This window comes from Oncorhynchus clarkii, chromosome 9 (genome assembly GCF_045791955.1).
Source record: "Oncorhynchus clarkii lewisi isolate Uvic-CL-2024 chromosome 9, UVic_Ocla_1.0, whole genome shotgun sequence".
NCBI classification, from domain to species: domain Eukaryota; kingdom Metazoa; phylum Chordata; class Actinopteri; order Salmoniformes; family Salmonidae; genus Oncorhynchus; species Oncorhynchus clarkii.
The window spans coordinates 69,072,625-69,086,720 of record NC_092155.1 but is presented as its reverse complement, the minus strand read 5'-3'; the positions used below and the strand labels follow the sequence as shown (position 1 = coordinate 69,086,720).

The 14,096-nt window shown below is 43.6% G+C and overlaps 1 protein-coding gene across 2 annotated transcripts; it reads right to left on the bottom strand.

Annotated features, from left to right (window-relative positions):
• Positions 1 to 64: 64 nt before the first annotated feature.
• On the bottom strand, positions 65 to 13,677 carry LOC139416840 (isocitrate dehydrogenase [NAD] subunit gamma, mitochondrial-like). 2 transcript variants are annotated; one of them, XM_071165940.1, is made up of 12 exons: positions 13,554 to 13,677; positions 13,213 to 13,257; positions 11,424 to 11,521; positions 9,358 to 9,467; positions 8,619 to 8,679; positions 7,476 to 7,608; positions 7,204 to 7,337; positions 5,221 to 5,323; positions 4,816 to 4,962; positions 4,367 to 4,461; positions 4,167 to 4,227; positions 65 to 2,890 (listed from the first exon to the last, which is right to left on the bottom strand). In XM_071165940.1, exons 1-12 carry the CDS (start codon positions 13,632 to 13,634, stop codon positions 2,789 to 2,791), a joined length of 1,170 nt encoding a protein of 389 aa, XP_071022041.1. In that variant the 5' UTR covers positions 13,635 to 13,677; the 3' UTR covers positions 65 to 2,788. The 2 variants fall into 2 exon arrangements, with proteins under 2 accessions (XP_071022041.1, XP_071022042.1); XM_071165941.1 differs by having other exon boundaries at positions 11,695 to 13,257; positions 13,554 to 13,649.
• Between the last annotated feature and the right edge of the window lie 419 nt (positions 13,678 to 14,096).

The window sequence follows — 14,096 nt, the reverse complement described above, 5'->3', positions numbered from 1 at the left end:
AACTGCTGCGCAATGTTGTAGGTCCTGACTTTCCCTTGAAAACAAAGTAAGACAAGTAGGCTTAGATATACATTTTTATTTTATCAATAAAAATGCTAATTTCATTAATCCAGCCACAGCTATAGTATATGAAACCAAAATAAATCCCATTTCATTTAGCAGGTTAATGTGCTCCGTTTACTCTAAATTTCAACCACTAAGTTATGAGACAGTAAATACCCAGTGTACAAAACATTAAGAACACCAGCTCTTTCAATGACATAGCCTTCACCTGGTCAGTCTATGATCTCTTACCGATGTCACCTGTTAAATCCACTCCAATCGTTGAATATTAAGGGGATAAGACCGGTTAAAGAAGGATTTGTAAACCTTAAAACAAAGATTGTGTATGGGGGCCATTGAGAGTGAATGGGAAAGACAAAAATTGTAAATACCGGTGAACACGGTATGGTAGTAGGTGCCAGGCACACTGGTTGAGTGTGTCAAGAACTGTAACGCTGCTGGGTTTGTCATGCTCAACAGTTTCCCCATGTGTATCAAGAGTGGTCCACTACCCAAAGGATGTCCAGCCAACTTGAAATAACTGTGGGAAGCATTAGAATCAACAAGGGCCAGCAGACCTGTGGAACAATTGAAAACTTGTGGAGTCCATGCCCCCACAAATTTAAGACATTCAGGGGGTAAAAGGGGGGTTCAACTCAATATGGTTTGTACACTCAATGTAGGTATTTGTGGCACAAACACAAAGGTTGTTTTTTAAAACAATACAGAGATATATGCACTTCTGCTTTACAATTATGATTTTCCCACCCACTAGATCAAGTAAAATACAGAGTATGTATGTGTATATATATATATAAATAACAGAGTATAACATATTATATTTCAGGGTACAGTTCTGAGTTGTTCATATAAAGACACAGTCTGTAACAGACAAAGATGAGAAGTTATAGACCAGTATAACAAAAACCTTAGATGCACTACGCAGAAATCTCTTCGCCATTTCCAGGTTGCTAAAATTCTAATAGTTCACCTAATTAGTATAGTATAGAGAATCATTGTACCATCTAAACCGCTGTGAAATATATTTTCCATAAACAAAAATATTGTATTTTCAGCTGGTGTACAAAACCAAAAGTATAAGACGCAAAAACAAAACTTAAGAACTGGAAGCATAGAAATAGAACAGATCTACCGCTTTTAGACTTGCTTCCAACGAGAATTAGATTTATAACATTTCTACGTGAATTTGGTCAGGTCGCCCAAAAAGTTACATATTGCAGCTTTAAGGCAAATTAAAGCGTACTTAAATTGATTTCAAAATCACAAAAGGCAATTGGTAAATCATAAGACTTTGATATCTGTGGGAAAGATACATCTGATAGTCACAGGTAAACTCTCTTTTTACGCTGCTGCTACTGTTTATCTTATATGCAGTCACTTTAACTATACATTCATGTACATACTACCTAATTGGCCCGACCAACCAGTGCTCCCGCACACTGGCTAACCGGGCCATCTTCAATCACTTTAACCATATCTACATGTACATACTACCTTAATAATCAGCCTGACTAAGCGGTGTCTGTATGTAGCCTCGCTACTGTATATAGCCTGTCTTTTTACTGTTGGTTTATTTCTTTACTTACCTATTGTTCACCTAATACCTTTTTTGCACTATTGGTTAGAGCTTGTAAGTAAGGATTTCACTGTAAGGTCTACTACACCTGTTGTATTCGGCCACGTGACAAATAAACTTTGATTTGAGACAGAGAAAGCGGGATACTTTATCAGTTGTGCAACTGAATGCAATGCATTCAACCCAACCCCTCTGAATCAGCGCTTCTACCCGCCAGGCTACCTGTAGACGTAAAGCTAAGCGCTGGACTGCGAGAAGAACATAAAACAGTCTATAATATTTCAGCAACATTTCAGTACCGTAAGAAACATAACCACATTTTCTTTTCTACTGTACAATACATTGCAATTAGGAAAATAGGTGGACAGTATAACCGTTTCAAGTCTCAAAATTCTGCAGTGAACCGATATACCTAAGAAACAGTCGCTCAAATATAAATCACACAAACACATCTACATATAATACGTTTAAGTGGAGCTGGAGGTTTTGCTGTCTAGGCCATCATGTCCTGGGATGTAGGATTAACCTAGCAGAGAGTAGCTATAAAGTGCTGCAGTTAAATCCAAGAGACAGATCCTAACTGTTACTACTTCACTACAGCATGTTATTACAGATGCAGTTTGAGCCTCCTACTTCCTTTGTTTACGCTCAAATGTTAAATGTGCTTGAAACAGCCAGGGAATGGTTATGGAAAGACAGAATGGTGTTAAATTGAAATAACATTGAAATACACAGACATGAATGAATGAATTAAAGGCATGCAGAGGGAAGATAACATGGTCCCGTGTGGCTCAGCTGGTAGAGCATAACACTTGCAACACCAGGGTTTTGGGTTTGAGTCCCACAGGGGACCAGTTTGAAAATGTATGCACTCACGACTGACTATAAGTTGCTCTGGATAAGAGTGTCTGCTAAATGACTAAACTGTACAAATGTAAAGTGATGAATTCGTCTGAAAGCGGTGTGTGTGTGTGTGTTTACAGGCAAGACTGAACCGCTCAACGGAGGAGCATTACCATGGAAATAAACATGCACAAACACACCCCCACTCTCTCATACGGCACACAGTTGGTCAAATATACGAGACACACCAAGGATTTGTATGTTATCCAACAGCATTGACTTGATGTGTGTGGTCGAAATGCGTGTTCAGAGCTCGCTGGTGAGAGGCCCCTTGCTCTGGATGTTTCTCATGATCGCCTGAACCACCTCAGAGGTGGTGCCCTGCCCCCCGATGTCAGCTGTGTGCAACTGCAAGAGAATAGTAAATACTGTGATACCAATCACATTGTCTGCTTCGGTCGACATTCAGAGGTTAAATATTTCACAATGTTGACAACAGAAATAACACAATTGTTGTTCTACACATTTCTTTCAGAATATTCTGCAACATCACTCTCCCCTGTACAGGTCTCAAAATGACTATCCATCACACCTAACTAGAGGATGCTGGTGGGAGGAGCTATAGGGCTCATTAAAATGGCCATCCTCCTGTAGCTCCTCTCTGCAGACACCTCAAAGAGGCATTCTACACGGATAATAAATCAGTAGGTACATTAGCAACATTTTGAACACTAGAAGAGACTCTATAGAGAAGCATACATTTGATTACAGGTTGGACTAGAGAGTGTTAAAGATGAATTTGAGAAATGCCAAGCTATATTAACAGAATTTTAAAAGAAAACTCTCTTTATTGGCCTGTGCTCTGTTGATAACTGGCCAGACCGGTCTCCCAGGAGGTGAGCAGGCAGTCAGGTGAGAGTACTGGGCAGGTCAGGTGAGAGTACTGAGCAGGTCAGGTGAGAGTACTGGGCAGGTCAAGTGAGAGTACTGGGCAGGTCAAGTGAGAGTACTGGGCAAGTCAAGTGAGAGTACTGGGCAGGTCAAGTGAGAGTACTGGGCAGGTCAAGTGAGAGTACTGGGCAGGTCAAGTGAGAGTACTGGGCAGGTCAGGTGAGAGTACTGGGCAGGTCAGGTGAGAGTACTGGGCAGGTCAGGTGAGAGTACTGGGCAGGTCAGGTGAGAGTACTGGGCAGGTCAGGTGAGAGTACTGGGCAGGTCAGGTGAGAGTACTGGGCACCAGGTGAGAGTACTGAGCAGGTCAGGTGAGAGTACTGAGCAGGTCAGGTGAGAGTACTGAGCAGGTCAGGTGAGAGTACTGGGCAGGTCAGGTGAGAGTACTGGGCAGGTCAGGTGAGAGTACTGAGCAGGTCAGGTGAGAGTACTGGGCACCAGGTGAGAGTACTGAGCAGGTCAGGTGAGAGTACTGAGCAGGTCAGGTGAGAGTACTGGGCACCAGGTGAGAGTACTGAGCAGGTCAGGTGAGAGTACTGAGCAGGTCAGGTGAGAGTACTGGGCAGGTCAGGTGAGAGTACTGGGCAGGTCAGGTGAGAGTACTGAGCAGGTCAGGTGAGAGTACTGAGCAGGTCAGGTGAGAGTACTGGGCAGGTCAGGTGAGAGTACTGAGCAGGTCAGTGTATTGCGCATAGTGACTAAGTGTGCAGTGAGGTGAGAGGACTTGACTTACCCGAGTCTCGTTCATGGTCGTAAGGACTGCATTCCTGATCATAGTGGCATAATCGTGGAGCCTGAGACACACAAAAGGACAATGACTTTCATACCCTTTGTTCTGCCCAACAAGTCGACCGCAATTCAGATTATACTGTACATACACATCGTCATGGTTTAGAAACATCACCTTCATTAGACTATGCAAGGTGAACTCACTTGAGGTGATCTAGCATCATGCAGCTGGCCAGTAGCATGGCAGTGGGGTTAGCAATGTTCCTGTCAGCAATACTCTTCCCTGTGTTCCTGGTGGCCTGAGAGACATATAGAGAAAGAGCATATTGCGAGATCAATGATATACAGTGGATTCGCAAAGTATTCAGACCACTTTACATTTTCCACATTTTGTTAAGTTACAGCCCTATTTTAAAATGGATTAAATTGTTTTGTTTTTTATCCCCCTCATCAATCTACACAAAATACCCCATATTAACAAAATAAAAACAGGTTTTTATACATTTTTGCTAATTTATAAATAAAAAATGAAATATTACATTCACAATGGGATTGAAACATTGTCTGTTGTTGGGGCATCTCAATAAACCACTGTGGAAGCATAATATTAAATTATCAGAGTTGTGGACACTACAGGTGCCCAGTGGACTGACCGTTTCGAAGACAGCATAGTCACGGCCATAGTTGGCCCCTGGCACCAGCCCTGGTCCTCCCACCAGGCCAGCACACACATTGCTAACCACATTACCATACAGGTTGGGCATCACCATAACGTCAAACTGCTGGGGCTTAGACACTAGCTAGGAAATGAGAGAGGGATAGGTTAACAACACAAATAAGCATTAGTAACACAGACAAAACAGACTTAAAATATATTTAAAAGCAGGGATAGGAACCTTCTTTGCCTGGTCCCAGATCTGTTTCTGCCGTCTCGCCAAGTGCCAACTCATGGCAATATCAAAGACCGCAGGAGTTGGCGAGTCAGCGCAAACCGATAGGAGACCAGGCTAAAACTTACTGGTGTGCCTCTATCATAAAGAGAGCATTGATTTTCATACCTGCATGGTGGTGTTGTCGACTATCATGGCATCGAAGGCAATGTCAGGGTATCCAGCAGCCACCTCTCGACAGCACTGCAGGAACAGACCATCTCCCAGCTTCCTGTAAAGGTGAGAAAACAGGATGTTCAACAACACCTTGGTTGTAATATATGTAATGTATACCAGATAGGTCTGAGTACTATCTATCCAAATGTAATTTATATGAAAAAACTATATCTTGCTATGTAACTACTGTGTAATTTTTTTTTTAAGTACCACGTAAAAGTAGCAAAAAAAACCTTGTCCTTCAAGGGGGGTATGGGAAAATAAAAATATATACAGTCCTGCCAAAAGTTTGGACACACCAACTAATTCAAGGGATTTTCTTTATTTTCGCTATTATTATGGCAAGAAAAGCTCAAATAAACAAAGAGAAACGACAGTCCTTCATTACTTTAAACATGAAGGTCAGTCAATTCGGAAAATGTCAAGAACTTTGAAAGTTTCTTCAAGTGCAGTCGCAAAAACCATCAAGCGCTATGATGAAACTGGCTCCCATGAGGACCTCAAATTTCAGCCCAAATAAATGGTTCACAAAGTTCAAGTAACAGACACATCAACATCAACTGTTCAGAGGAGACTACGTGAATCAGCCCTTCATGGTTGAATTGCTGCAAAGAAAGAATCCACTACTAAAGGACACCAATAACAAGAAGAGACTTGTTTGGGCCAAGAAACATGAGCAATGAACATTAGACCGGTGGAAATCTGTCCTTTGGTCTGATGAATCCAAATTTGAGCTTTTTGGTTCCAACCGCCGTGTCTGTGTAAGAAGCAGAGGTGAATGGATGATCTCCGCATGTATGGTTCCCACGTGAAGCATGGAGGTGGTGTGATGGTGTGGGGGTGCTTTGCTGGTGACACTGTCAGTGATTTATTTAGAATTCAAGGCACACTTAACCAGCATGGCTACCACAGCATTCTGCAGCGATACGCCATCCCATCTGGTTTGCACTTAGTGGGAATATCATTTGTTTTTGACAATGACCCAAAACACACCTCCAAGCTCTGTACGGGCTATTTGACCAAGAAGGAGAGGGATGGAGTGTTGCATCAGATGACCTGACCTCCACAATCACCCGACCTCAACCCAATTGAGAAGGTTTAGGATGAGTTGGACTGCAGACTGAAGGAAAAGTGCTCAGCATTTGTGGGAACTCCTTCAAGACTGTTGGAAAAGCATTCCTCATGAAGCTGGATGAGAGAATTCCAAGAGTGTGCAAAGCTGCCATCAAGGCAAAGAATGGTTATTTGAAGAATCTCAAATATATTTAGATTTGTTTAACACCTTTTTGGTTACTACATGATTCCATATGTGTTATTTCATAGTTGAGGGCTTCACTGTTATTCTACAATGTAGAAAATAGTAAAAATAAAGAAAAACCCTTGAATAAGTAGGTGTGTCCAAACTTGACTGGTACTGTACATTGGTTGCATTCTGACTGTACCCTTCTTCTGGAAGTGTGCACTTAACTTGTTCACTCCACCTCATGCTTTTCAAAGCATTGGAATAGTGTACGCATGGGCTAGGGTGCGGGGTCATATTTGTTACACAAATGTTTTCTTTAAAAATCTATGAGGTGGCGTGAACGAATGCACACTTTGGGAAAAGGGTAGAGAATTGGACCGTAGCCCCAAAGTACTCAGAGTGTGAGTCATTATAACACACATCTAGTGGAATACATAGACACCTCACTGACTGACTGACCTGACCTGCCGTCCCTGACTAAATGATCTGCCGTCCCTGACTAAATGACCTGCCGTCCCTGACTAAATGACCTGCCGTCCCTGACTAAATGACCTGCCGTCCCTGACTAAATGACCTGCCGTCCCTGACTAAATGACCTGCCGTCCCTGACTAAATGACCTGCCGTCCTTGACTAAATGACCTGCCGTCCCTGACTAAATGACCTGTCGTCCCTGACTGACTGACTGACTTACATGATGTTGGCCTTGTGAACTGCAGTGACCCTCTTGCGACCTTTCTCCCGGGCCAATTTAAAGGCATACTCAGCAATTCTCAGGGAGTTAGTCCGGGTGATGATCTTGAGACACTCCACCACCCCTGATACACTCTACAGCACAAAGGGAAGGAGAGAGGGATGCGAACGCAGGTTATTTACAGCAAAGAGTGGAAATGGAAAAACACAAAGGGATGCGTTGAGGGAGTAAAATTGCGTGTCTGCCTGTGCGTGTGCCTGTGTGCGTCTAACCTCATGCTCCAGACTGCTGTACTCTCCCTCAGTGTTCTCCCTGATGATCATGATGTCAATGTTGTTGTGGCGAGTCTGAACTCCAGGGAGGGATTTACAGTGCATGACGTTGGCATACAGGTCCAGACTGGTGCTGTGGGACAGAGAGACAGAGATCGGGGAGACAGTGTAAGCTGACAGGGCTGGACAGAGAGATGGAGGAGACAGTAAGCTGACAGGGCTGGACAGAGAGATGGAGGAGACAGTGTAAGCTGACAGGGCTGGACAGAGAGATGGGGGAGTCAGTGTAAGCTGACAGGGCTGGACAGAGAGATGGGGGAGTCAGTGTAAGCTGACAGGGCTGGACAGAGAGATGGGGGAGTCAGTGTAAGCTGACAGGGCTGGACAGAGAGATGGAGGAGACAGTGTAAGCTGACAGGGCTGGACAGAGAGATGGGGGAGTCAGTGTAAGCTGACAGGGCTGGACAGAGAGATGGGGTAGTCAGTGTAAGCTGACAGGGCTGGACAGAGAGATGGAGGAGACAGTGTAAGCTGACAGGGCTGGACAGAGAGATGGAGGAGACAGTGTAAGCTGACAGGGCTGGACAGAGAGATGGAGGAGACAGTGTAAGCTGACAGGGCTGGACAGAGAGATGGGGGAGTCAGTATAAGCTGACAGGGCTGGACAGAGAGATGGAGGAGACAGTGTAAGCTGACAGGGCTGGACAGAGAGATGGGGGAGTCAGTGTAAGCTGACAGGGCTGGACAGAGAGATGGGGTAGTCAGTGTAAGCTGACAGGGCTGGACAGAGAGATGGAGGAGACAGTGTAAGCTGACAGGGCTGGACAGAGAGATGGAGGAGACAGTGTAAGCTGACAGGGCTGGACAGAGAGATGGAGGAGACAGTGTAAGCTGACAGGGCTGGACAGAGAGATGGGGGAGTCAGTATAAGCTGACAGGGCTGGACAGAGAGATGGAGGAGACAGTGTAAGCTGACAGGACAGAGAGATGGGGGAGACAGTGTAAGCTGACAGGGCTGGACAGAGAAAGCCACAGAAGACCATTTGGGATAGAGATCGGTGCCCCGTTAGCAGCAACAGAGCACTCAAGGAAGAGGTTCTCTGTCTTTTTTAAATAAACGATTGGATAGAAACCTTTACTTACCGGAGGAGATTGTTTCTGGACTTGTGGGAAGCAGGCAGGGTGTGGAGGGTCTCAATGTTACCTACAAACACACAAACAAAAACACAAGCATGTTGACTGTTTTATAGGTATTCTATAGGACAGTGTTTCCCAAACAAGTCCTGGGGCCCCGCTTGGGTGCACATTTTGTTTTTTGCCCTAGCACTACACAGCTGATTCAAATTACCAACTCGTAGAAAACGTTGCTTATTTGAAATCACCTGTGTAGTGCTAGAGCAAAAACCACCCAGGGGGGTGGGCAGGACCGAGTTTGGGAAACCATGCTATAGAACTACCTTATCATATGACACAGTGACTGACACAGCTGCAGTTAAAGGACAATAGGATTAAATAACTAGAAGCTGCAAAATCTCTTCAGTACTTCTCCCATAGAAAGTGCCTCCCCATTCAAGTGCACAATGGGTGGACTGGCAGCCTTTTTTTTTACCTTTATTTAACTAGGCAAGTCAGTTAAGAACACATTCTTATTTTCAATGATGGCCTAGGAACAGTGGGTTAACTACCTGTTCAGGGGCAGAACGACAGATTTGTACCTTGTCAGCTTGGGGATTTGAACTTGCAACCTTGCGGTTACTAGTCCAACTCTCTAACCACTAAGCTACCCTGCCGCCCCATTGCAAATGTGCCCATGAGTTCACCAGTCACATTGCCAGGGTTAGAGCTTCCAAGGCCGTCCCATGGATTCTACAGTTTCTCCTACCTTTGAGGGCCACTCCGTTACGGCGGATGGCTGTGATGGCGTTGTTGATGTCATCCTCGGTAGCTGAGCTGACATTCACGACCTCAAAGTCCACAGGTACACAGCTGAACCTATAGAGCACATTAACACAATATGGGAAGGACAACCCAACGACTCAATCATTCTACCTCAACTCATTAGTTGTACTGTACACCAATGGGCATGAGACATATTGATGTCTATAAACTGTGAATATCCTGTTATGAACTTGGAACAAGGTAGCCACTCACTACTATTCCCACGCATTTAAAGGGATACTTCAGGATTTGGGCAATGAAGCCCTTTATCTACACTGAACAAAAATATAAACGCAACATGTAAAGTGTTGGTCAGATGTTTCATGAGCTGAAATAAAAGATCCCAGACGTTTTCCATATGCACAACAAGATTATTTCTCTCAAATGTTGTTTACATCCCTGTTAGTGAGCATTTCTCATTTGCCCAAAAAATCCATCCAATTTACAGGTCTGGCATATCAAGAAACTGATTAAACAGCATGATCATTACACAGGTGCACCTTGTGCTAGGGACAATAAAAGGCCACACTAAAATGTGCAGTTTTGTCACACCACAATGTCACAGATGTCTCAAGTTGAGGGAGCGTGCTATTGTCATGCTGACCGCAAGAATGTCCAACAGAACTGTTAACAGAGAATTGAACGTTCATTTCTCTACCATAAGCCATCAACGTTGTTTTAGAGAATTTGGCAGTACATCCAACCTGCCTCACAACCGCAGACCACGTGTAACCCAGTACCTCTATATCTGGCTTCTTCACCTGTGGGATTGTCTGAGACCAGCCACCAGGACAACTGATGAAACTGTGGGTTTGCACAACCAAATTTCTGCAAAAACTGTCAGAAACCGTCTCAGGGAAGCTCATCTGTGTGCTCGTTGTCCTCACCAGGGTGTTGACCTGACTGTAGGTCTGTGTCGTAGCCGACTTCAGTGGGAAAATGCTCAACTTCAATAGCCACTGGCATGCTGGAGAAGTGTGCTCTTCACAGCTGAACCCCGGTGTCAACTGTACCAGGCAGATAGAAAACAGCGTGTCTGGTGTCGTGTGGGCAAGCGGTTTGCTGATGTAAATGTTGTGAACAAAGTACCCCATGGTGGAGGTGGGGTTATGGTATGGGCAGGCATAAGCTACGTACAAAACACAATTGCATTTTATCGAGGCCAATTGACGTGCCATTTATCCGCCGTTATCACGTCATGTTTCAGCATGATAATGCACAGACCCATGATGCAAGGATCTGTACACAATTCCCAGTTCTTCCATGGCCTGCCTACTCACCAGACATGTCACCCTTTGAGCATGTTTGGGATGCTATGGATCTACATATACGACAACGTGTTTCAGTTCCCGCCAACATCAAGCAACTTCGCACCAGATATTGAACGGTTTTGTGATCCAAGCCCCTACATTAAAAAAAAAAGGTATCTTTGACCAACAGATGCATTTCTGTATTCCCAGTCGTGTGAAATCCATAGATCAGGGCCTCATGAACTTATTTACATTAACTGATTTCTTTAGATGAACTGTAACTCAGTGAAATCTTTGAAATTGTTGCATGTTGCGTTTAGAGTTTTGTTCAGTTTTGTTTGCCAGAGTCAGATGAACTCATGGATAAAAAATAAAAATAATCTGCGTGCAGTTCGAAGGAAGTTGCTAGTAGATACCACAGACTTCAAGTCATTGCGCTAAAGCCAGTTAGCATTGTCAAGCGAAACGACCTCTAACTTCCTTCACACTGGATGCAGAGACAAAAGAAATGTATCCATTACTTCATCTGACTCTGTGCAAGTAGATCAAATCCTGAAGCATCTGTTAAATAAACTGTTAAATTAATTAACTGTTATAAGTGTTTATAAGCCATGAATGCTATGACCAGTTATAATACAATAAGCAGACCTTAAGAGCTCCCAGGCACATATTAGTGGCTATGTGTTTATAAGATGTTGATGAGGTGCGAATAACAGCTTATAAACACGTTATAGACTGTTATAAAGCATATTTGACTGACCTGAAGAGCTCCTTTACGTGATTGAGCAGTTCTGGTCCAATACCATCTCCAGGTATCAGAGTTACAGTGTGTCTGCCACCATACTTCGCAGGAGGGGGCTGAAATGCACACATTTTTTTGTTATCCTTGCACACTTTTCTGTCAGTTACCAGGCTGCACCGAAAGCAAATCAAACTATGGTTGTGTTCCAATGGTGTAAATAAGGCGTGTTGTGTGTGATGTGTAACGTGGGAATGGGATGAACGGTGATGCAATGCAACACGGTACTTACAATGATTTGTCCCTATTAGTTGTAGAAACGGCCGGAAAAGCAGAACAATACAGTGAGAGATTAGCAAAGCACCAGAAAACAAACAGTTGCCCTCCACCTCAGATTGCTAGCTCATTAATGATCCCGTCTCCCTAGAGGGGAGAGGGTAGTCTTGGATCAGGTTACAAATTCTCAGCCTAAAGGTGACAACGGAGTTAGTTAGCTAGTCAATTTTGTCACACCAAATCAACCAAACAATAATAAATACCAAGCAGAAGTGTCTAGAGCTCCATCTGAAATGTTTAAATCTGACAGAGTGGCAGTGTGAATCTTGTGCTGCTCACAGTAAGATACCTGGGTAGGCTAGCTACATCACCAGTACCATGCCTCAAATAAACATACTTGACAGCAAGCAAGCCTTGGGATTTCTGACAGTCAAGTGTACTAGGCAACTCACCATGTGCCTAAAATGCACATTATAAACTGGTTGGTTCGAGCCCTGAATGCTGATTGGCTAACAGTCGTGGTATACCACGGGTATGACAAAACATTTATTTTGAATGCTATAATTACATTGCCAACCAGTTTATATTAGCATTAAGGCATCTCGGGGGGTTTGTGGTATATGGTCAATATACCACGGCTAAGGGCTGTGTCCAGACACTCCGCGTTGCGCATAACTGCCTTATTGTTTAAGTAAGAGGCCTAGCTACCCTGATCTCTGCACACTCTGCCAGACAGCTAGCTACTGTGACCTCTGCCTGACAATCAGACTGTGATTGGTCTGGTTCATAGTTAGATTAATGCCATACATTGGCTTGGAAAATTTCCTCACACAAGCTCTACGAGCCTGAATATTGAATAAAATGATATTTTAACAGTTGTCTGTGTAGTTGGTCCTTTTGGCGGTAGGAATGTGAGACAATATATCCACAGGAAAGTATAATTAAATCACCTTATCAAAGTGCTGGTAGTGTGTTCACATTTCTATTACCTGAAGCATGTGCAGAACCATGTAAACACTTACAGGAGTTCAACAAGTAAGCATGAGTGGTGTGCATGTATTTTCATATTGTGCACATGCATGAGGTGATAGAAATCTGAACACACTACCAGAGCTTTGAAACGTTGATTTAATTATACTTTCCTGTGACTATATTGTGACAACCCTGGGTTTATAAGCGCGGGAATCGACCCTGCCGCACGAGCTTGCTTTTGCGGAACAGCCGATAGCGCGCCAGACCTCTGGCTAGAAGGTCGAGGGTTCGAGACCTGCTCCCTGCTGTTTCATTACAATATTGTCTCACATTCCTACCTGCAAAAGGACCACCCTAAAATGAGTTAACATTTAACTGTATTTAACGGTCTGGCTTTTATTTAACCCTAATTTCTGCCTGAAGTAGAATTCAACGCAATTCCACATCGGGTTGGTTTCCATGTAACTGTAATCTCTGCACATTCACAAGATCTAGCTACAGTAGGCCTACTCAAACCACCACAGATAGCCTATCTGATGCAGTTTCCAAGATGGGCACTCACTACTGTTGACTTCTCTCTGCGACTGCTCACTGTGGCTCCAAATACCTCAGGAAACAGAAGAACAGGACAGGGCGTTAGATAACTCAACTTGTGGTTCACGTGGTCGGTGAGTCCCTTTGCGTCTTTCTAGAGATAAGCAACAATACAGTATACCGTATGCATGTTCAAATGAGAAAGTAGCAAAGGGAGGGATATTGGTTATCACTGACAGTGACATGCGCTTCTTGCTAATGCTAACCAGAAATGACCTTGTATTCTAGTCCAGAAACACAATTTCTCTCAATCATGTTGTATGTAGTTTATTTACCATCATAACTGTGAATCATAAAACTCGGTCTTACTTTTGCTGTCGTTGCCAACCGTCCACCCCAAATGGGTTGAATGATTTTGGACATTGATATCACTGCACTGGAGGCGGCCATCTTAACGGAATCCGACTAATGCCGTTAACGCGCATCTGCTCGTGCCCACGCTACAGAGAGAAGAATCGATAGAGGTCCTATTATAACATTATTGTATTATTAAATTACTAATAATTACTAGTATTCTAATTCCCAATTATATGGAATAATATTGCCACAATAGAGCTCGAGCTGTTCATAAATCAGTTTACCATATAATTTTGTAATATTTTCATGCCTCCGTAGTATAGTTTATGTAATTAATTGGGTGGTGATATCCCCCCCATCATAACATGAACAAAATGTATGACGCGTGGAGACACATTAATGAGTAACCAATGATTTACTGTATGTACTGTATACACATGGGAGTAATGCAGCGTTCACAACAACTGGGATCTCGGAAATCGCGGACTTCCGACTTCGGAGTGTTCAAAACTAGGAACTCGGGGGAAAAAAAATCTAACTCGGTTACTCCTGTCT

Bases quoted from the DNA above. Each gene is read 5' to 3' on its own strand.
- LOC139416840 (XM_071165940.1), bottom strand. From the start codon at position 13,634: ATGGCCGCCTCCAGTGCAGTGATATCAATGTCCAAAATCATTCAACCC. The intron at 11,522-13,212 runs GTGAGTGCCCAT...TGTGCATTTCAG, and splicing joins GCAGAGAGAAGTCAACAGTA to CCCCCTCCTGCGAAGTATGG. The intron at 4,963-5,220 runs GTATGAAAATCA...CTCATTTCCTAG, and splicing joins TCGACAACACCACCATGCAG to CTAGTGTCTAAGCCCCAGCA.